The sequence below is a fragment of the Archocentrus centrarchus genome, chromosome 5, assembly GCF_007364275.1.
Source record: "Archocentrus centrarchus isolate MPI-CPG fArcCen1 chromosome 5, fArcCen1, whole genome shotgun sequence".
In the NCBI taxonomy this organism is placed as follows: Eukaryota; Metazoa; Chordata; class Actinopteri; order Cichliformes; family Cichlidae; genus Archocentrus; species Archocentrus centrarchus.
This window is the reverse complement of record NC_044350.1, coordinates 28148431-28172453: the sequence shown is the minus strand read 5'-3', so window position 1 is coordinate 28172453 and position 24023 is coordinate 28148431. Positions and strand designations below refer to the sequence as shown.

Genomic DNA, 24023 nt, shown 5'->3' with positions numbered 1-24023 from the left:
ATCTGTCGCTTCCAGCATTGATCCATCAAGCCTGTTGTGTTTCCATGTCTCTCTGTCATTGCTCACAGTCAGACTGTATATTCTTCCATCTGTACACTACACGATTTGTTCCTGTCTTTATAAATGAAGTCTTTGTTTAGTTGCTGTAAGACTTGGGATACTTGTTGGCAAAGAACAGGCCCCTACTGGCAGACACAACCCCCACCCCCCCACCCCCAAACTTAGTTGGGAGTTAAACACACCTCCACTGAACTTAAAGTCTCATGTATGCACAGTTACAAATCACAGACCCAAACTCCTCCACATTAGAGAACCACACATCTTGTTAAGGTTGAAGGGCGCTCACAGCTGTAGTGTCAGTGCTCTCGTTCAAAGTGAGACCCCGACACACACACACCAACAGCCTCACAAACACACACACACACTTGACAAGGGAAACAACAGGTCTTGGCGGCAGAAGCAGCAGCTGCTCTCTAAGGTCAGATTACAGATAAAGAAAACATTTTAGGTTCTGGGCCAGGAAAGCTGGTCTCTGACAAGAGCTCGAAACTTGGCCTTATTCCTCCTGACTGCAGTACTGCTCCTTCATTCAGGAGATAAATCTAAGGTGATGAGCTGGCAAAAGTGTGCTCTGTGTTTGCTGAAGGAACAACCGCCTTCTTCACACTCATGAAAGCATGATCACCATGTTTAAAAAAAAGAAAAAGAAAAAAAAATCAGAGTCACCACCTTCCCCTCTCCCTCCTGTGTCTGTGTTTGGCCCTAATAAATTCTCTCCAGCTCCTCCAATAACTTCCTCCTACTTCCTATCTGGCACGGTGCTCAGGAAACAATCAGAGCTGAGAGTGAGAGGAGGGCTGGATGGCCAACAGCTCACACGGCAAGAGACAGAAAGAAAGGCAGAGGGAAAAGTTAAGACAAACACATGAACACACACATGCACGCACACACCATATGCACTCTTTGTCAAGTCAGACTTTTGCATTTTGATACCATCTGCATGCCCAAGGAAAACAGCAATGCTTAGAATAATAACTTGCACGCAGAAATGAAAGTGATCTGAGCTGGAAGAGTCTGACAGGCATTTCACAATAATTTATGCCATAAAAATGAAGAAAAATGACTATTATTTATTGCTTTCTTTTAATAATATCATAAAACACGGAAACACAGTGCAGAGAGGCAGAGACAAAGAGGTTGCTGGCTTCCTAAATGAGCCACTGAGAGTCTTGGGCAAATAAATGAGTATCAGACATCGAGACACAGCATGAACATAAGGCCTGATTCATTCATTTGTTGCTCTATTTTAAAACTGGATGCTGCTGGCTATTTGGTCTACCTTGAACTGTGACACGTTCAGAGAATTAAGCCTAATCCAGCTGAAGAGGGAAAGACTGACACAAAGCAGGGCGAGAAAGCCAGAGAGCTTTTTTTTTTTTTTTTCTTCTTCTTCTTTGCAGCCTGAATCAGCATTTTAATCGGAAATTTTCCAGGGAACGTAGCAGAGAAGCCATTCTAGCCTGAATTGGTCATTTTGTGGTGAGAGGAGCGGTTTAAAGCCATAATCTGTGAAACCTTTAAGACATGCATAACTTTGCAGCAGAATGCACCAGCCAATAATTCATGCAACCATATAAATCGTGGCACAAGGCATTTAAAAGAAGCCACGGCTGTGATCAGAGCTGTATACGAGAGCTTTTCACAAGAAAAAAAAAAAAAAAAAAAACACTCAAAGCTTACATTAAAAGTGCACCCAAAGATTAAACTTGTTGCATATTTATTATACAAAAATCTAGTCATCCTAAAAATGACTTGTACACCTGTGACACTTTATATTAGGAACAACTAAAATAAATAACCGCGCTGCAGAAGGAGATCATCCCCCAACCCAAAACACTGTGAGCAGAAGGATTAAAGGAGTTTCACATGAGTGCCCTTGGGTCACTGGAGCTCCAGCACAACACAGGCCACACACACACACATGCACACACTTTATGAAACAGTGCAGGAGTGAGCCTCCTGTTCTTTATAATGGAGGCTGGAGAGGAGACAGACACCGTCACAAACAACAGTTCTTTCTGAGCGCTTCTTCTTTCGAGTACATACATATGGAACATTGCGCCTAACAATTCGTTGCCAGAGGAAGAACGACTAAAATGTTTAGCAACTTGGGGACAAATGACACAAAGAGTATTCTGTTCTCAGCCACTCCCCAGCTCCTCCCCTCAGTGGTCTGAAGAGGAGGCCAGAAAGCTTATCTGTTAAAATCTCATGGTTTGGTGGATATGTAAACATGCGCAGTGAATTAATGTGAATACGATGTGGACAGATTGCATTAGTGGCAACTTTCAAATTTAATTCAATTTTTAAATAAATATTTATTTTGTTTTTTTTTCATTTTTACACTTTCCTTGTTGGCTGTATCACACTAATAAGTAGCTCATACCATGTTATGTTCTTCATCAATCCAGCCGCTGCTAGGCTGATAGTACCAAACTGCATATTGTAATCCAGCTTGTCATTAATGCCCTTCTCCTGAGAGCTGTATTTTTTTTTTCTCTCAGGCCCTCTGTGTCCTCACTGCACAGACATAAGTGGTATTTGTTCAGATCCGGGTTGACAGAGGGGTAAGTGTCCACCATTTGGATGAGAACTTCAGGTGAAGGTGCTAAAAAGCAACCAATGTCTGCACAAATGGGCAAAAGCTTATTAGCTGGTCTTCTGTGGGTTTAACACAAACGGGTGAAGCTGCTACTGACAAACGGTCAACAGACCGGCATTCAAAGTAAACTCTCTGCAGTGCAAACACAGGATGCACTTCACCACTGGAATCAGCCCAACACCACACATTACTTGAAATAAATACAGCATCTACAGTTTCTGATTAAGCATACATATAAAAAAAAAAACCCATAAGGAGATTGATTTATTTCACACTAATGAAGAGAACACATGCTCATTAAGTCTTCCCTCTTATAAACAGCCTGAAGGAACACAGCTGGGGATTACAAAAAAAGGGAGAAAACAGCCACTTTTAGGGGATACCAACACAAGTAATCTAATTGACCTCCATGGCATGGTAAAGCTGTAAAACTTTCCCCTCATTTAACTCCTACACAACTACAAAGTGTAAATGCTAAATCCACAACGGCCGAGAAAAATAAAGTATGTTCAAGGAGAGAGAAAAAAAAAAGAAAAGACCATTGTACACTGGGAGGCCTGATGCATCCAGGCTGCATGAAAACAATGAAAGGGAATCTGACGGAACAGCAGAATGCTTAATCCTCTCCAGATTTACCCATCAGCATCAAAATCTATTATTAGGCATCTTGGCGTGTCTCATTTACCAAGGACACATTGTTTGGTTGTTCGGGTTGGTCGTTTCATTTCAGAACATTTCGACATGTACTTCATAAGCAGGGCTCAAACTTGACAACAAGGAAAAAAAGATACCCCATTGATATTATCCTCTTGCTTTAAAAGACTGCAGAACACCCTTATAGGACCAAACCACTGTCCTACTTTGATTTATAACAGTATTTATTAAAGACTGTGCCGTTAAAACACATTTAACTTCTCCCTTGAATTTTAGAAAATGTTGTCGCAGTGGAAACAGTAACAGACAGACGTTAACAGGTTATTCTGCTAACTGTGACCAACCTGACAGACCGCATTCTGCTGTTCAGTCAAACCTGTTGACTGTCAGTGATTTAGCTGTGGAGTTCATATGACTGCACAAATTTAGGATAAAGGAGGTGCCAAAATGGACACATATTTTTGCCCATGTCTCAACCTACCACACACAGTCAGATGGCAGGTGTGTAGCCTGAAGTGGCACTCATATAATTATACAATTAGCTCGCTACATATCCATGAATCTCAAATCCTCACCTATGAATTATGTACTTAGAAGGACTTTGCAGAGTATCATCACATGCCACAATTGAAAAGTTCAAGATAGATACATAGATAGATAGAAGTAGTTACTTTTACAAGTTTTTCAGTTTTTTTCAGCCAATAACCCAATAATATAATATATACATTATAATACATAGTCAATAACATTTTGAAATCAAACACTTTATGCCTTAACAAAAAAATATTTCCAGTCTTCAGAAGTTGGTAAAATCGAGTGAATCTTTTTATTTTATATTACTTTGCTTTCTCTAACCTTTTTTTTCTATGATCATATGTTTACAATACATATTCTTGGACACCTCACTGTGCATGTGCATAAATAAATTCAGATTTTTCTTTCAGTTGTAATTCCAGATGTGGGTGAAAAACTTTGGTTTTCTAATCTAAAACTGTAGGTGTGGTACGATCCATTTAGAAGTTATTCATTAATTTTTGAGTGTCTTGATGAAAAAAATATTTGGATTAAATTGATTTTTTTTAAAAAAAAACGTATAACATGGTGCAATGTTGTTCACAGTCTGCTTAAATTTTAAATCTTACCAGTGCCGGGTAAAAGATGAAGCGAAAGTAGATGTAACTGACACACACAAACACACACACACACACCTTTTTTCTGTGAAACTAATTTGTACTTCCAACTCCATGTAGGATGCACTAACAAACGTATTTAACCTCGATGCTAAATCAGGAAGTTGCCTTACTTTAGGGATGCAGAGGTCCAAATCAGACTGAGGTTGTGTATTCCTCTTAAACGTTTTCGTCCAAAGCGTCTCTCTCCGTGCCTGTATGTAAAACTGTTGGATTCTCTTTGAAGAGCAAGGCTGGAAGTGTTGGATCCAGGTACGAACTGTGCGAGACAGAAAACAGACATGTTTGTCCAATTTCCTTCTGTCAAAAGAGAAGCTTTTTTTTTCTAATAGTATGTGCCAATGAGCGGGCTACCGGTGGAAATATGATTGCACATAGGCTGTCAAATATATCCCTGCACATGGGAAAGTCAAACACAATAGAGTATCAAACTGCAAATGTTTTCTTCCCTCCCAACGCAGGGAGCTCCGCGGAAAAATGTAAAAAATGACAATGATCTGAAAACTTCACCGAGACAAGCGGCATGAAAAAACTCCCCAGAAAAAAAGGCTGTGGATAGAAAGAGGGAACTTTTGTAGAGGACTTACCTTTTTTTTTTAATTCTGGCAGTCAGCTTATCCTCCTCAGTGGGGGGAAACTGGTCAATTTAGTAACTTTGTTATATTTTGGCGCGCTGTTGTTTTCCTTAATATTTCTCAGAGGTTTGACAGTATAAGTGGAATGTTAAGTATGACTTTGGTATGAAATCAACGCACTACACTGGAAAACGAAGGGGGAGGGAAAAAAAGACTTTTAAGGAGGAGCCATTGGTGCGCGTCAATCAACAAGCTGTTGGGGGGAGGGGGAAAGGGGGGGGGGGGGGGGGGGGGGACTTCACCGCAGGCCCCGCCCACAAAATCCCTGAACACTGACTGAAACCTCTTGTCCGCAAAACCAGTCTGACAGTACACACGCGCGCAAACATGTTCGTGTCAAAGGTAGTAAATATATATATATATAAAGGACATTTATATAAAAGCTTTTTAGCTCTATTTCTTTAAATAAATATTATCTTTCTCTCTTTTTTAAAGTTGGTAAACAAAAGCCCATATTTAAAGAAACATGAGATGGCATAATATTATTTTTAAAAAAATTTTTTGTATCTAACTAAAAGACAAATAGGTCTTTAAAATGGTAAAGATGTGCTGTTAGCCATATGTAGAAATGTAAATCTGTGTCTAAAATCATTAACGATAGATCGACATAGTTATAGTTTGTATATAATGGTCAAAATTACAGTATCGATAAGTGGATAGTTCACAACAAACCACACAATCACAACTCAGTAAATGGGGTATAGATCAAGCATCTCTATACAATTCAACTGGTACTTTCAGCTGCTCCCTTAATTTCAAGGGGTCACCACAGCTGATGGAGCTGCATGTTTGATTTGGCACAGATTTACACCAGATGCCCTTCCTGTCACAGACCCAGGTAAATGATTAACTGGCTTGGTGGACCACTGAGGCTGGGTTTATGTCGCCTCCTAGATTCAAATCAGGGAACCTTTCACATTTACAGTTAGGTGAATGTGTTAACCACTACACCATGGAGCCACCTCCAAGTGTCCATGATAGACTTGCCTTACTTTTACAATGAGACAGAGAACACATGAATTCTAAGGTTACACATCCAATAAGAAAATGATGCCGTCTCAAGGTCACTCAGAACAAGCAGCATACACTCAGCAATTTCAATCCGATTCTGCAGATGTTATTTTCTTCTCATCTATAGAACAGGAAGCCACAACTTGATGTTTGGTACCTCTTTTAAAAACCTCAGCAGGCATGTTTGGAACATAACAGATGATAATGAATCTTTGTTATATTACTGTTTAGATTTCAAAGAGAGGAAAACCAATCACTGGCCTTCATGGTAATGTAGTAATGCTAGCAAATACACTGTAAAGGCTGTATCTTATCAGAATCAGAATCAGAATCAGAATCAGAATCAGAAGGTTTTATTGCCATATGGGTGAACAGGTTCACAGCCTTAGGAAATTGCTGCGGTACTTCGTGCGTACAGAAAAAAACAAATAAGTATAAAAACTATAAGACAATATACAAGTATACAAATTGCAAATATACAGAGATATTAGAGCTATAACTATAGCACAATATTACAAAATAAAAAGCCAGGCCTCATCTGGTTCTTATCTCATACCTGAGCTATGATTGAAAATAATAATAGTAATACTGGAAAAAATAATAATAAATTATGAACTTCAAGTGCAATCCCTTCTCCTGGACAACTTCTTGTAAGGAGCACAGTTTCCTTCTTTCCTCCCTAGAATTTTGCCACTCTAGTTTTCCCTTTCCAGATGTTGGCATTAATGTAGTCAGACTTACACAACCCACAGAACTTTATTTTAAATTCCATTTTAAAGATTTGATGTGTTAATAAGTCAAATTTGAGTCTGAATTATGAAATGTAGCAGGAAGATAATTTAATAAAAAAATATAAATTCACTGCTTAAATGTTACTGATGGACACACACACACACACAAATGAAAGCAGAGCTTTTACTTGTAATAAAATATTTTTATATTATCATCCTACATTAATCTGAATTGAATTTCATAGATATTTTGTTTATTTTATAATTACCCTGGGCATCCATATAATCTGTAATCTGTAATAGTCTTTGTTGTAGTTTTACCTTCATATTTTAATCTACCCATATGCATTATGAATTTGTTGTGTATATATACACTATCATAAGTTGGCTACACTGTCATCTTCCTTGTGTCATTGCTTATTTATGGAAAAAAAGGGTTTAACTACTACCTGTGGGTATCACTATGAATCTTATAAGCTTATGCTCACATATTTCCATCCAGCAACAGCTCCTTCTGTTGGTCAATAACATGGTTGCAACATTTTTAGATTGTATACATTTATACACCACTGACAAAAAGATAAGCGTATTGTATAGACTCAAGGTGGGAAAATTTTTAAGTGTATTAATATATCACTATGACTACAATAATCTTGTCACTTGTGCAGCTAATGCTCATGTTACAGGAAAAAAACAAAACAAAAAAAAACAATTGGGTAACAAGAACTCACCTTACAGCATCTGTCCAGAAGAGCTGCCAACTTTAGGCTTCATTTAACCTGCGAGTCTGGACAACTGCCGGAGCAGGTTCAGGCAGACTACACACCTCTCACTTACTCTGGAGGCCCTCGGTTCAAACTAGTTTTTCCATGCTGAGTGAAGCTCCTGTTAATGTGCAGGCAACTGAAGAAAACTGTGGGTGTCTGTAAAACTTGCAACTGGAAATGTGAATGTGACTGATTATCTACCAAGTGCCTGCTCACATGAGACATGAGCCATAAAACATATGTTATAACTGTGTGTTATGATACATTAAAAACAAACAAAAAAAATAGTGTATAGGGCTTTAAGGGGTACTGGGGTAATCTGCTCCTTACACAAGAGTTTTTCTCGGAGTTGTCATTCCAAAAGGGGCACTGACTGTCTGCAAAATCTAATACGGTTTATTATATTATTGTGAAGTGTACCAAAAGCAGACAAGAAAAGACTGGAAAAAAAAAAACAAAAAACATGTATTTATACAAGTTGACTTCAAGACAATTTAGTTCAATTGAATTCATATGAATTGTTACAATAAGCCTGCAACAAAGGCAATGTTCAGGAACATAAAGAATTAAAAAAAAAAATCCACAACATACAAAAGCCTACTGCAAACAAATATTTGAAGACCCATAACTTACATACCTAGAAAACGACTAAATTATCACAGCTATGCACCAGCTATGCACCAGATACATAAAATCGTTTCACAGACACTAAATACAGAAAGTCAAATAAAAGCTGGAAATAAAAGTGCATCTTTTGCACAGATCATTTATGTCACAAAGTTTAATTTTGATTTTGCAGTACAGAAAATAAATATTTTCATTATAAGCCACATTTGACACAAGACAGTGATAACCTAGTAGGTTTGGCGCTATACAGCAGTACAATACAACAAAGCAAAACAAGTCAGAGTTTAACATCTTTTAATGATGTTAATTATCTTTAAAGACCTTCATAAATGAGATGTACGATCATCTCCCTGAAACATAACTCTGCAGTCACCGGAGTCCAATCCCAGCGGTGTGTCTTTCTGTGGTTCCCAGAAGTTTCGATGATTTCAGTGAATTTCTGAGAATGAAAAACAGGATTCTTCCGCACCGTGTCATGCAAGATCAGATGATAACATGTCAACGATTTTGTTTCCTACACTTGGGGGCACTCACATGAAGCACAGAAGCGCAGCAGCAAGTACCGTCACATTTAAGAAACCAATGCTGTTATCGACACCTATCACAGGAAGTGTAGGCGAGTCCAGAGACACTGGGTTGATCTTATGTGAGATTGGGTTTGCCAAATGCTGGTGTGTGTGTGAGTACACAACTGGAGGGTTTTTGTGTTATTCACAAGCGATTTTGCCATCAAAGCTTGACAATGCAATGGAAAAGGCCTGCACAGCACACAGCGGGTAGTTGTAGTCCAGTGTGAAAATGTCATCAGCTATTCGTCCAAACTGCATCACAATGTAGTCCACTGAAAAAAGCAAAAGAAATAGTTAATGGAGTAGTTCATTAGGTAAGTAGATAGGTAGGTATGGAGTTAGGTAGTAAGGTGGATCGTGACAATATATGCAGTTAAAAATAATGAAATGTTTTCCAATTTACTCCAAATTCAAGGTGAATATTTATATTGGTTCCTTCTGCATAAACTGTTTGACACTGTTTGGTCACACTAAGTCTGTAATGCAGGTTTAGCATATAAACTTTAAGAATGGCTCGGCATTTTGAAACAAAACATTTGGCATAATGCTCATCATGAAAAATGAGTTATTTCATGTACGAAAAACTGCAGTTCTTTTTTTTTAAGCTGTTTTTCTTGTTTTTTTTAAACTGTGTCTAAGAATTGTGCTAACAAAAGTAAAATTATGATTGACCTATGTTTGTTGTGCGACAATTAATCAGCCACTTTACCACACTTTACTAGTACCAGGTTGGACCTGCTTTTGCTTTCATAACTGTCTTAATTCCTTATGGGGCAGCACGGTGACGCAGTGGTTAGCACTCTTGTTTTAGTGCTAATCACTACATGTTCTCCCTGTGTGTGTGTGTGTGTGTGTGGGGGGGGGGGGGGGGGGGGGGGTCTCTCAAAGTATTCTAGCTTCCCTCCCACAGTCCAAAGACATCCATGGGGTCACAGATTGAAAAACTGCCTAGGGTGTACCCTGCCTTTGGCCCTCTGACAGCTGGGAAAGGCTCTAGTCATCCTGGGACCCTGAATTGGATAAGTAGAAGAAAATGGATGGACTGGCAGATGGATAGATTCAACAATGTGCTGGATACATTCCTCAGAGATTTGGGTCTCTGTAGTTGCTGCAGATTTGTTGGTTGCACATCCATGATGCAAATCTTCAGTTCCATCACATCCCAAAGGTGCTCTATTGAATTGAGATATGATGGCTGTGGAGGCCATTTGAGTACAGTGAATTTATTGTCATGTTCAAGGAATCACTTTGAGATGATCTGAGCTTTGCGAAAAGATGTGTTATCCTCCAGGATGCACCCACCAGAAGATGTGAACACTGTGGTCATAAAGGGATGGACATGGTCAGCCGCAATACAACAGAGGTAGGCTGTTGCTTTTAAACAACTGGTACTAAGGTGCCAGAAGAGCGCCAAGAAAATATCCTCCATACATTACACCACCAGCAGACACAAGGCAGAATGGATCCATGCTTTCATCTTGTTCACCCCAAATTCTGACCCTACCTCAGCAGAAATCAAGGCACATAATTCAGGAAACATTTTTTTCCAATTTTCTGTTGTCCAGTTGCTGCTATATGATTGGCCAATTAGATACTTGAGATAACGAGCAATCAAACAGGTGTACCTAATGAAGTGGCCAATGAGTATATGCTCATCGGTTTAAAGCCTATCATTGTCAGAAATTAAAAATACTCCATCCAGCAAAATAACCTATATGCCTCTGGGTTTTTTTTTTTTTTGTTTTTTTCATCTTATCAGTAAACTCATTTTCATATATTTGTCCAATGAAATAGAATGCAGTACCGTATTTTCCGGAGTATAAGTCGCACTTTTTTTCATAGTTTGGCTGGGGGTGCGACCTATACTCCGGAGCGACGTATATGTGACATTTATAACACATGAACCAAAATACTCCAGCCACTTGACATCTCCGTGAACTGCAGCTTTAAGGCAGTCTTGCGTAACCTGTGGGCGCAGTGGATGGTGGATGGAGAGCACAGCTTAACGGCAACTGGGAGAATGCGCCACCCAACTTTCCTGGAAGTCATTGGATGGATCAAGAAAACATGGGCTTCAGTGACAAACCATCCTGTTGGGATTCAGAAAGGCTGGAATAATTGGAACTGCAGCTGACGACGAGTCTGACTAACGCGACACAGAAGAGGAAGCGGCGCTTCGTCTACGGAGTGTACGGAATTGTTTAGAAGTGACACCGAGGATGAAGAATTCAATGGATTGATGGTTTGGTTAACTTGTTAGTATGTTCTTTATGCTATGGTTATCTGAATAACTTAATGTTACGTTAACATACCGAACACGTGTTCGTTGTGCGTCATGTAGCTGAATGTGCTACGTTAGCATAACGTAGGTGTAACCGTGTTCGTCCTGTTCTTTAATCCATTATTATTTTAAATTGCCGTTCAAGATGGAATTTCTGCTCTGGGTCTCGGATTATATCACCCCCCCCCCCCCCCAAAAAAAGTGCGACTTATAGTCCAGTGCGACCTATATATGTTTTTTTCTTCTTTATTATGCATTTTTTGGCTGGTGCGACCTATACTCCGGAGCGACGTATAGTCCGAAAAATACGGTAGTTGTGAACAAACTAAAAAGATGAATAAACGCCACTCACAGTCTTTGTTATGGACTATCTGGAAGTTCTTGATGGAGGCCTGGGTGACCCTGCCATTGAAGTTGAGCACATGAGATGCTGTCTCTTCGTTCCACACAGGTGTCTTGTTGTGAAGCTCGATCAGATTTTCCATCCTTCTATTCTGGAATCTTATCAGCAAACCGTCACATTCCTGTGAAGAATTGACAAAACATAAGTCAGTGAACATCAACATCAAAGCCTGATACACTTCCCGCCAAAAGTATTGGAACGGTGAGGCCAATCCCTTTGCTGTAGACTGAAAACATTTGGGTTTGACATTAAAAGATGAATTTGAGACAAAAGATCAACATATCAGCTTTTATTCCTCCAGGAATTGTTCAATGCCCGCTGCCAGAGGAGGGCACAGAACATCCTCCGGGACACCTCACACCCTGGACATTCTTTGTTTCAGTTGCTGCCATCAGGCAGACGCTTCAGGACAATGAATGCCAGAACAACTAAACTGAGAAACGGCTTTTATGCCAGAGCGATTATTGAACTGAACTCTGTGCTGTCAAATAGAAAGTGATGTGGGGTGGTAGTGCTGAGTGTGTGTGGGTGTGTATGTGTGTACTGGGGCTGGTCTCTTTAATTTTATTATTATGTATTGCGTTTTATTAATTATTTTACTACTCATAGTCTCTGGAGCTTGAAAAAGGCGACTGGACTTCTTTTTGTTTCTTGAAGACGTTTCACCTCTCATCCGAAAGGCTTCTTCAGTTCTCAACCAAAAGGTGGAGAGACCCAGGTATTTAAACCCCTGTGGGCGTAGTCCCCTGGAGGTGGTTATGACCCTCTATTGATCATGTGCGTGAACACATGTGCCCAGGTGTGAAGGGGGCGTGGGTCATATTTAATCAGTGGTTTCAGTTGAAACCAATTTAGGACTCCGCTCCATTGTTTCCTGTGGCCTATTGAGGTCACTGGAACAAAGGTGTGAATGGGGGTTGAGACGTCTGGGAAGGGAGCTCAGGACAGCACTGTAAGCGGGGGAAAGTTGGTGACGTAATCCACCTCCTCTGTTCAATGATGGTTGTCCACAGTGGACATAGATGGCTTCTTTCACTCCTCTTTCAAACCATCTGTTTTCCCTGTCCAAAATGTGGACATTGGCATCCTCAAAAGAGTGCCCTTTTTCCTTCAGATGCAGATGTACTGCTGAATCTTGTCCTGTCGAGGTGGCTCTTCTATGTTGTGCCATTCGTTTGTGAAGAGGCTGTTTGGTTTCACCAATGTAGAGGTCCGAGCACTCTTCACTGCACTGAACAGCATACACTACATCGCTGATCTTGTGTTTGGCGGGTTTGTCCTTGGGATGAACCAGTTTTTGTCTTAGGGTGTGACTTGGTTTGAAGTATACTGGGATGTCATGCTTGGAGAAAATTCTTCTGAGTTTCTCTGACAAGCCTGACACATATGGGATGACAATGTTGTTCCTCTTGTCCTTCCTATTCTCTGTAGTTTGTGTTTGGCCTTCATTCCTGTGCATCTTAGCTGATTTGATGAAGGCCCAGTTGGGGTAACCGCATGTTTTGAGGGCTTTCTCAATGTGTGTGTGTTCCTTATGCTTCCCTTCTGCCTTAGAGGGAACACTTTCCGCACGGTGTTGTAGGGTCCTGATCACCCCAAGTTTGTGTTCCAGAGGGTGGTGGGAGTCAAAGAGGAGATACTGGTCTGTGTGTGTGGGCTTCCGGTAAACTTCAATGTTGAGGCTTCCATCTTCCTCGATAAGCACCGCACAGTCCAGGAATGGTAACTTGTTATCTCTGGTGTCCTCCCTGGTAAAACGTATGTATTTATCCACTGAGTTAATGTGACGAGTGAAGGCTTCCACTTCTTGGGTTTTGATTTTGACCCAGGTGTCATCTACATATCTGTACCAGTGGCTAGGTGCCATCCCTTTGAAAGAACTACTCATACTACTCATACTTTTATTATTTATCATCTGAGGCACCTGGAAGGACTGCATTTCAAATTTCGTTGTGCAACTTGTGTGTGCAATGACAAAGATAAAGAGTCTAAAGATAGATTCTTTTATTTCCAGGTATTTACATCCGGATCTGATACCCAGTTCAGAAGATAGCACCTTTTGTCTGAACACACCCATTTTTCCTGTGACCAAAAGTACTGGAACATGTGACTGACAGATGTGTTTTTTTGCCCAGGTGTGACACTGATTATTGAAACACTAAACAGTGCTGAATGTCTACACTCAGTTTCAGATTTGGGTTCTGCCTGTGCAGATTGTGCATTTATATTTAGAGGAGCAGCAAACATGAAAACCAGAGAGCTGTCTATGAGTGAAAAACAAGCAATTGTGAAGCTGAGAGAAGATGGAAAATCAATCAGAGCCATTGCACAAACACTGGCCATAGCCAGTACAACTATTTGGAATGTCCTGAAGAAGCAATTAGTCTCTGGTGTACTAAGTAACAGATGTCGAACAAGTAGTCCAAGAAAAACAGCAGAAGTTGATGACAGAAACATTGTAAGTGCGGTAAAGAAAGACCCTAAAACAACTGAGGGCAGGCGTAAAGGTATAACAATCTTCAGTTCGTAGAAGACTTCACGAAACAAAAGTACAGAGGCGTCACCAGAAGATGCAAACCACTAATCAGCAAGAACAGGAAGGCCAGGTGGCAATTTGCCAAAAAGTGCAGAGACAAGCCTCAGAAATTCTGGGACAAAGTTTTATGGACAGATGAGCCAATGATTAACCCTTACCAATGGGATGGAAAGGCTAAAGTTTGGAGAAAGAAAGGATCTGTTCATGATCCCAAACATATGAACTCATCTATGAAACACAGTGGAGGTGATGTCATGGCTTGGGCTTGTGTGTGTTCTTCTGTGACAGGCTAATTAATCTTCATTGATGATGTCATGCATGATGGGAGCAGTAAATGAACTCAGGAGTCTACAGAAACATTTTGTCAATTTAAAGAGAGATGGGACCAAACTGATGGGAGATCCTTCATCATGCAGCAAGATAATGACCCAAAACACACTGCCAAAACTACAAAGGAGTTCATCAGGGCTCCTTTCGTTGAAGATGAGGTGGTTAGGGCATCTGACTGGGATGCCTCCGGAGCGCCTCTTGGGGGAGGTGTTCCGGGCATGTCCTACCGGGAGGAGGCCCCAGGGCAGGCCCAGGACACGCTAGAGAGATTATATCTCTCGACTGGCCTGGGAACGCCTTGGTGTCCCCCTGGATGAGCTGGAGGAGGTGGAAGGTCTGGGCTTCTCTGCTTAGGCTGCTGCCCCTGCGACCTGACCCCAGATAAGTGGAAGAAAATGGATGGATGGATGGATGGATGGATGGATGGAGTTCACCAGGGGCAGGAAGTGGAAGATTTTAGACTGGCCCAGTCAATCTCCAGACTTAAACCCTATAGAGCATTTTACCTGCTAAAGCAGAGACTGAAGGGAGTACCCCCCCCCCCCCCCCCCCCCCCCAAAAAAAAACCAAAAAAAAAAAAACCCAAAAAAACAAAAACAAACAACTGAAAGAGGCTGCAGCCTGGAAAAGCATCACAACAGAAAAATACATATTTAGTGATGTCAGTGGGTCACAGGCTTGATGCAGTTATTGCAAGCAAAGGGTTTACAACTAAATATTAAGTCTTATGCATTTTAATATATTTTGAGTTTATCTGTTCTAATACTTTTGCTGCCAAGAAAAATAGGTGGACTCAGACAAAAGGTGCTATCTCCTAAACTGTGTATCAGATCCAGATGTAAATATCTAGAAATAAAAGCTGTTGTGTTGATCTTTTGTATCATAAATTTTCTGATGTCAAATCCAAATGTTTTCAGTCTACAGCAAAAATAAAGTGATTGGCCTCACTGTTCTAACACTTTTGGAGGGGAGTGTATGTTCATACCCTCTGCCCTTTTGTTGCTGTGAATGCTATATATGTACAAAATAACTATTGGAATTGTGTATTTATTGAGGAATAGGAAGCCTGAGATTAGTCTACATCCTGACAAATTATAAATCTGAAAAGCAGAGTAAATCCATTCTTATTGAGTACTAATAGCTAAGAACAAAAATTTGGGCACCACATGTCACCTTTCATCAACTGAAGTGAAATTAAGTCAATAAAATTGTTGCATGAAATGACAATTTGTAGTTGACATTTGTATTTGACTTCATTTGATATTTTCCGCTAGTCATCCGCTGCCTTAGCTTAATTTACAGATCATTAGTTAGTTGCTTAGAGGGGTCCACGGTTACTGAGTGAAAGTACAATGTTTGAAAAGTTAGAAAAAGGTAGTAAGCTCAGGAATTTTCCACTAATGGCTTCTTCTTCATTTTCTTTCAGCTGGCCCCTTTAGGGGTTGAAACAGCAGATCATCTGCTTCTATTTTGCCCCATCCTTAGCATCCTCCTCTGTCACACCAACCCTCACTACATCCATGAATCTTTTCTGTGGTCTTCCTCTTTTCCTCCTACTTGGCAGTCCATAGTCAAAATCCTTTGTCCAATGATACTGTTGACCACAATATTTTATTACAGAGGTTAGAGCATGCCGTAGGTATTAAATGTACTGAGCTGCAGTGGTTTGAAACATAACTAACAGACTCCAATTTGTTCATGTCAATGGGGACTCTTCTTCACACACTAAGGTGGAGTTCCACAGGGTTCTGTGCTAGAACCAATTCTATTTACACTATACATGCTGCCCTTATGCAGTATTATTAAAAGGCATAGCATACATTTTCACTGCTATGGAGATGATACTCAGCTTTATCTATCCATGAAGCCAGAGGACACACACCAATTAGTTAAACTGCAGGAATGTCTTAAAGACATAAAGGCCTGGATGGCCTCGAATTTCCTGCTTCCAAATTCAGATAATACTGAGGTTAACCAGATACTTAGTCTGGATGGAATTACTTTGGCCTCCATTTACACTGTGGGGAATCTTGGAATCATTTTTGACCAGGGTATGTCCTTTAATGCACATATCAATCAAATATCTAGGACAGCTTTCTTGCATTTGTGCAACATCTCTAACATCAGAAATATCCTGTCTCAGAGTGATGCCGAAAAGATAATTCATGCATTTATTACTTCTAGGCTGAACTGTTGTAATTCATTATTTTACCACCTTCACATACTTCTCTTGCCACTTCTGACTTCCTCATGTAGTACCACAGTTCCTCTCTTGGCGTGCTATCATACGCTTTCTCTAGATCTACAAAGGGACAATGAAACTCCTTCTGACCTTCTCTGTACTTCCCCATCAACACTCTTAAAGCAAACATTGCATCTGCAGTGGCATGAAGTCATACTACTGCTCACTGATCATCATCTCTCTTCTTAATTTAGCTTCAACAACTTTTCCCCATATTTTCATGGTATGGCTCGTAAGTTTTATCCCTTTGTATTTGTGACAGCCTTGAACATTACGCTTATTGTTGAAAACAGGTAGCAGTACACTTCTTCTCCATTCCTTAGACATCATCTCACTCTCATCTTACACTCTGTTAAACAGTCTGGTTAAAAAAATCCACTGCCTTCTGTCCTAGGCAGGTATGTCATCTGGACACAGGTATGGCAATTACTTAATCAGTCACAACAGTTTAGTAAGTTCTGAGATTTTAAAGCATTAGAAGTTGCCCAAACCTTTGCTCATGACACAAATGTTATTCTGTTTTTAAAATTTATGAAATGAAACAGAACAATAACATTTGAAGAAGTTGAATTTGGCCAGGTCTTGCTTGTAAATGAGAACTGGTTCTCAAACATTTTACCTGGTAAAATAAAGGTTTAAAAAAAAAAAAAAAAAAGAATGGTTCATTATAATCTCAGTTTTTAGCCGGTTTGTATCTATTTTTCATTTCAGAACCCAACAAAAACTGACAACCCAATGAATATTCAAACTTTGAATAGGACTTTATCCGTTCTCCCTGACCTAGTGTTTTATATAATTCTACTTATAATGAATTTACATTTCTTGGTCGGAGTGGTACTCGCTCATTGTCTTTGTTCATTCCTGGAATGATGACAGTCATCCTTCTGGGCCCTTTTATTCCTAAGACATTGGTTTCCTGGTGTCAGAAATAAGCAAAAACAAGTCAAATTAACTTTACGGTACTCACGCAATGCTAACTGTAGATAAATGCTATGCAGTAAAATGACTTACATAGATGATGCCTGCTAACTCTTGCCGAGCATTAGACATATCTGGAAGAGCTTTTTCTGGATTCAGAGCATTGTCAAATACAGTGAACTTAGTCCCCATTAAATTTGACCTAAGCAATGTACAAAACATATTCAGTTAAAATGGACAAATCAGTACTTTTTATAGTTGATAAGACGCGTTTCATTTACCTGCTTTGGAATTTAAAAAAAATTCCTTTTACCTCAGTTTTCCAACAAAATTCTCCCCCCCTCTTGATAAGTCTGTAGCATCAATGGAGATGAGGTAATTTGAAGTTGTACTTTTCTTTCTCTTCCGTCCAGCCAATAGAAATGTCTACAAAGGGAAAAAAAAAAAAGGGGGGGGGGGGGGGGGGGGGGGGGCAAAGACAAACAGCTAAGTTTTAATAAAAGAAGGAAAGAAATCTAATTCAGACAAATTCCTAAAACTGTCTATAACAACACTAATAAAAATAAATTGAAGAATGGAATTACAGGAAGAAGTGCTGTTATGTTGTTCACAGATTTAGTCTAAATATGGCTACTTCTTGAAACATGATGCCGACCTTTTTTTCATTGTCTAGATGAAGGTAATACAGAGGGTAGAGGCTCTTATCCATCCCTCTCTGGTCTCGAGTCACTCTGCATTTGACAGTCACACCCTGAGGCGCTGGCTCCATCACAAACTTCTCCAAATTGTCAAACTCAATTTCAGGTGAGGGAGACCGGTCCTGATCAAGAAGAATAGACAAGAACAATTTACAACACAGTTCACTCTGAATGAAACATGACATTAGGTGACTAAAATGTTGTGGCTGGTTTGTGGGATGGGAGATACTTTTTCTTCTTCCCTTTGCCCTTCTTCTTCTTAGTTTTTTCTTCTTTTTCTGACTCAGAATCTTCACTTTCTTCTGCCTTTGCTGAAACAGACAGTGGAGTTATTATACACTTATCTGTGACTACAACAGAGCAAAACCTTAGCAGTAAACTTGCCTTTCTTCTTTGTCTTCTTGTCTTTGTTCTTATCGTCTGATGTTTGAAACATGGTTGCAGAGCTTGAGTTGGATTTCTTCTTTGATTTGGCTGACTTTGTTTCCTCTTCACTGTCATCGCTTTCTGATTTGGGAGCTGCTCAGTAAACAAGTGTAAAGCTTTTCAGTTTTTGTCATTTTGGCATCAAGATGGATGCTATGTGGTAAAGTAGAAAACGTCTGGTAGAGTAAACAAAGAGAGCTTTACAGCTTGTCAATATCAAAAATGTAATCACCTTTCTTTTTGCCTTTAGAATGCTTGTCTTCATTTATCTGGAACATTGAAGCTGGCTCTTTCTTCTTGTCTTTTTCCTTTGACTTGGACTTCTTTTCTTTTCCATCAGAATCTTTGTCCTCTAAGGAAAGAAAAGCAAGTATGATTTAAAAAAAATGTTATCTGTCCTTGAATGTGATAAACCGAAGAATCGGGAGCACACACTGAGGAATGTCACATAATGTAAATTTCATTGCAGAGTTTAGTAGACAGAAATCTTAGTGAACACTGTGGAGCGAGTGCCAAAAAATGCAAACTGTAATCAATTGAGCCAAGAAAGTGAGACAGATGTGTAACAATAGAACTCACTCTGAGTCTGCTATTTAGACTTTGTGTGGACTCACTCTGAAATCTGCTCTCGCTGCTTCTTCCAGCTACTTTGCCAGATTCTGACAGCTTGAGAATGTGGGAGGGATTCAGGCTCAACTGGGATATAACCAAATTTCAGTGTTGAGATTCCATTAGAGTAGTAGCTCTTTTTGAACTTTCAGTGTCAGGGAAAAGCAGATGAAGCATGAGAAACAGGGTGCAGATGATATATTTCTGCTCGGATTCAAGCTGCCAAAACTTGGAGGTCATCAAAGTGAATGAAATTTGTGGAGCAAGTTGGTTTTCTCAGAGCCTCGATTGCACTCGCAATACTCTCAGTGCTTACCCTTAAAATACTTTCCACAATGACGAATTTGTCCCAACATGCCCTCCCATTTAGACTTGTTGACTAATGACTGCTAAAAGTTGTTAGTGCTCCCTGATAATTTTTGGCAGTAATGAACTTTGGGGATTAAGTGAACATAGTTAAATATCTGCCAAGGTATGCATTGTTGTGCTGGTAAAAACTACTCTAACTGCCTGCTGAGTAAGTTACAGAGCATTATTAGCATTCACTTAAGAGTTAAGTTTGTAGTTTCTAATATTCACTCTCTTTTAACTCTCTCCTGAATCCTGAGGATAATATCTGGCTTTTTTTTTAATTTCCTTTTTAAAGTTAGCTGTGCCCGTTGTTTGTGGCTGAGCAGAGAGTGCACAGTGAGCTTTAGGGCTGTCAAAGAAAGCGGACAACAGCACAACCTAAACACAACTATTTTAGCTGCAGGCAGGAAAACCAAAACAATAAAGTACAAGGTGACAAAATGCTATGGAGAACATTTGTGTTTTTCACTTCGCATTTCTGCACTCATACTTAATTTTTACTCAAAAAATAAGTCATACTAAAAGCGGTTCACTAAATGATAGTGACACTTTTTTTCCAGCCACATTTTGTTCACATTCACTGGGCAAATAAATGAAGGCTACAGGAGCAAAGACGGTTAGGAGAAGGGTAGAGATAAGTGCTCCCAGGAGAATATTCATGCTTATACCCCAACATGTTCACAATGCCAACATGCTCAGCAGTATTACTGTTTACGATATTTACCATCTTAATTTAGCATTTTAACATTTTTTAACAGCAATAAAGACAAAGGACAGCTGAGCCTGATGGGAATGTCATTAATTTAAGCAGACATTGTGTCAAAATGCTATAAGCACTACAGGGATTATGTCAAGATTTAGATTTAGAACAACAGTGTCTGTGTATGTTCTCAGTCATCCAGGTCATGGGAGTCTCAAGTGCTCGAAAAGAAGGCAACTGGACTTCTTTTCTTCAGCCTGGATAAAAGTGGTATACAGACCTACTGACTGACACTGACTACACTGACTACACTCTAGCAGCACCTGAGACTTGCGACAGCATTGAATAAAAGGCCATAACCTGTTAGAAAACATGGCTTCAGATCTCCATTTCATTTTTGTTTTCAAGTTGGAAATAGGATTATTTCACTGATTCAGTTTACTTATTTATTATTCTATTTATACATCAAAAATGCATTGTTCACTGACTTCAGAAACACCCTGGTGTCTAACAGCATGCTGTAATAATTCTTTGCATTTTCCACAGTTAATTATTTAAAGGCAAATTAGTTACTTCATTGTTATGTGCCAACATGGCCAAGTAAATGTTTCCAGTAAATCACGCACATGCCATTACACAATGAATCATCTAATCCTCTTAATTATAATCTGGTCATATAACTGCTGTTTAGAGCGCACCATTACTGCCTTTAGAAAACAGATTTCTTCTCCTCATTGTTGTACCTTTAGATTTAGATTTCTTCTGCTGGGTAGAACTTGCAGATGGAGAACCATCCTTAGATGCTTTTTTCTTAGTTTTCTTTTTGGGCGTGTCTTCATCGTCTTCTTCATCGTCGTTGTCTGAGTCCGAATCTGTAAGAATAAAAAAAAAAAGTCAGTGAACTCAAAGTATATTCAAATTATGAGTTGTGTTTTTTTTTTTTTTTAATAGGAGTTATTTATTTACAGTCACAAATCTCACTATAAAAAAAAGCCATTAAAGTCACTACTGACTTACCTTTTTTCTTCTTTGGAGCACTTTTGGCTTTCTTTTTAGTCTCTTTCTCTTTTTCCGGCTCCTCTTTGTCTTTTTCCACCTTCTTTTTCTTCACTTTCTTTCCATCTATAATGTTGATGAGAAAACAGGCATGTTACCGCTTGGGTTAGACTAAAATAGTGAAATCACACTTTGTTATCTCCTCACTCTGAGTAGCAGAACTGTCCTCTTTGGCTACATCTTCATTCTTCTTGGTCTTTGCTTTTTTGGGCTTGGTCTCAATTCCTTTCAGCTTGCCTTCCGTTGTGCCATTGGCCTCTTCTTTCTTCTTTTTTGGTTTCTATGGATTTTCTTTAAGGACACAGACACACACGCACATAAAAGATTATTGGCAACTGCCAGGTTTAGCTAAAATAGCAAGACTGTTATCAGTAACAACTCACCATTACAAGTTCAGATGTGAGGAAAGCAGCAGGAAGGAAGATAATAAAACAGTTAACAGAAATGATGCCATTATTTCTCTCTATGCTAAATGATTCACATTAAATTTGTTTATTTTGCACTAGCAGTCTCTTTGAAATATGCATGATAAGTAGAGTTTTTGATTTATAAATGAACAGACTGATGTTTAAATGAAGTGAATGAAGAAACAGGGCATGAGGTAATGATGATGAATGATGATGATGCATGTAAGTCTGTCTTTAGAGCCAAATAATCTGTTTCTATTCTTGACAAGACAGTTTTATATCACGCACAAGAAAAGGAGAAACAAGCTATCAACAATCTTACAATAAAAGCTTCAACATATAGCAAATTATAAACACACTTTACTGCCCAAGAAATGCTAGTTTAGCCAACACTTGTGACACACTGGAAAAAATAGCATTTCAATTTTTTTTTCAGTAAAATATACATATATTACACAAAAAAGGTTGCATTTCACCAAATATTTAATACATTTTATAGAGTCTGAGGACAAAACCTTTGTTCAAAGTGACAGGAACAATATGTCACTGTTCCAAGTTACAGACAACGAGGTCAGTGTGATCGCGGCCAGCTGAGACGGGAAAGTAATCCTATTAAATGCAGGCCTATTTGTGTCCACAGGAAATCCGCATGTCAGCATTATGGCAGGAGGTTTGACACTTGCCATACTGTGATTGCTGCATTAAAGTTATCAAAAGTCACTGCACACTTTAGCCACATTAGCCCATTTGTCTATTATATCTGCCCATAGGAATACCACTTAAAATTATGATACCCAATTTGTAAGTTTATACTTCAACAACAAATGTAGTTACTTTTGGCAAATTGTACAGCTACACGATATGCAACTGTAATACTTTTAAATAGAAAAAGTCTTTGTTTTGTTACTGTCGCACATTATTTCCGTACACTTGATTATTCTGTTCATATATAAAACAGTATGCCTGAAACTGCCTTTTGGATTTATAAACTCCAATCATAACCCCAAATATTGAGAAAAATTAACAGAAGTTTTGATTGATAATGCAAGGTTTGCTAAGATACAGCAAAAAATTCTGATTAACATGTACAACACTTATAATTTTAAGTAACAACAGAGCTGTTTTATAAGCAAATGTCACAATGAAGTTAATGCACCCACCCCAGGACAACCATCCCAGCAGCATTACAGTTAGCTTGAATATCTGGATTACTGACTGACTTCAATCCCTGAAGCGTGCTTACGCAGATGTATTATCTCTGAACACATGATCTCCATAAACGTAAGTGATACAAGATGTGAAGAACACACATTTTGTAGCTCCCTCCAAAGATGATTTCTACTTTTGAAGTTAGGTATGAATACTGACCCTTTCGGATTATCTGTGTTGCATATACTTCCCATCCTGACACAGAGCAGTTATCTTACATGTAGGTCAGAGATTACTTCCTGCATAACCATACTCCAAACTGCCTTAGATTTAAAACTTTAGAGTTTAAATATAGTGTAAGTTTTACACTTCAAACAAGAATATGAGACTGCTTCACCAATACAATTTTAAACTTTGCACAAACAGTACATCAATCAATAATGCTATGTGAACAAGTATTAAGAGACTCTTAGAAAAATAATCTGTGTGGTCCATTAGATGCACCTTGCCAGATAGTAGCACATTTAATCACTGAGCAGGCAAAGGAACACACAAAAGCAATCTTATTCCAAAATATATTTTTAAGAAAATCTACAAAACCCTAACTCCAACCTTTTACCTTCTCTGCAGACATAACGTGGCCTCCGAATTCAGCTCTCCCACCACTTCTTTTTACGGTTTAGAAAATAAAAAAAGCAGACTTCTCAGGAGAGATGATGACAGAGTGAGAAAGCCCTGTACTCACTGCATCTCCATCAGCAGAAAGTTGTTAATAGGATTTATGTGTAAAGCCATCTGCTCTGCAGAAACACGTCAACAGGAGAAACCAAGAAAGGATCGGGAGGAGGGAGAAGAGTTGTTTGTCACGTGTTTCCACCATTCAGAAAACTACAACTAATTTTTATTTTCAAGGGCCTCATGCCTGTGCCAGCTTCAGAACAAGGCGCCTTTCTTTGCCCCCATTGTGTCGTATGTTGGACTGACAGTCAGCAGTCATCTTTACTTGCAGGATCATATTTACCAGGGCCTGCAGCTGTGTAATAGAACCATAAGCAGATCCTTCATCCTCTT

At 39.2% G+C, this 24023-nt stretch overlaps 2 protein-coding genes across 5 annotated transcripts in view; both read right to left on the bottom strand.

The window, feature by feature from the left end:
* tead3b (TEA domain family member 3 b) overlaps window positions 1–5279 on the bottom strand; it is a 28279-nt gene extending 23000 nt beyond the window's left edge. For all 4 annotated transcript variants that reach the window (XM_030730044.1, XM_030730046.1, XM_030730045.1 and 1 more), the window contains exons 1-2: window positions 5094–5279; window positions 4620–4765 (exon numbers count right to left, since the gene is read on the bottom strand). The gene's annotated coding sequence lies outside the window, so the exon portion shown is untranslated. The remainder of the gene's footprint in view (window positions 1–4619; window positions 4766–5093) is intronic.
* A 2809-nt stretch (window positions 5280–8088) lies between these two features.
* Window positions 8089–23729, bottom strand: LOC115780465 (tubby-related protein 1). Its single transcript, XM_030729671.1, has 14 exons — window positions 23572–23729; window positions 21544–21676; window positions 21358–21462; window positions 21084–21212; window positions 18913–19032; window positions 18639–18773; window positions 18484–18565; window position 18421; window positions 18212–18376; window positions 17870–17982; window positions 17650–17758; window positions 17456–17554; window positions 11480–11651; window positions 8089–9118 (listed from the first exon to the last, which is right to left on the bottom strand). The coding sequence occupies exons 1-14, from the start codon at window positions 23584–23586 to the stop codon at window positions 8985–8987; spliced, it is 1512 nt and encodes a 503-aa protein (XP_030585531.1). The 5' UTR covers window positions 23587–23729; the 3' UTR covers window positions 8089–8984.
* Window positions 23730–24023: the final 294 nt, after the last annotated feature.

Bases quoted from the DNA above. Each gene is read 5' to 3' on its own strand.
- LOC115780465 (XM_030729671.1), bottom strand. The intron at 21,463-21,543 runs GTGAGGAGATAA...TCAACATTATAG, and splicing joins GGACAGTTCTGCTACTCAGA to ATGGAAAGAAAGTGAAGAAA. The intron at 17,759-17,869 runs GTAAAAGGAATT...TACATTGCTTAG, and splicing joins AATTTTGTTGGAAAACTGAG to GTCAAATTTAATGGGGACTA.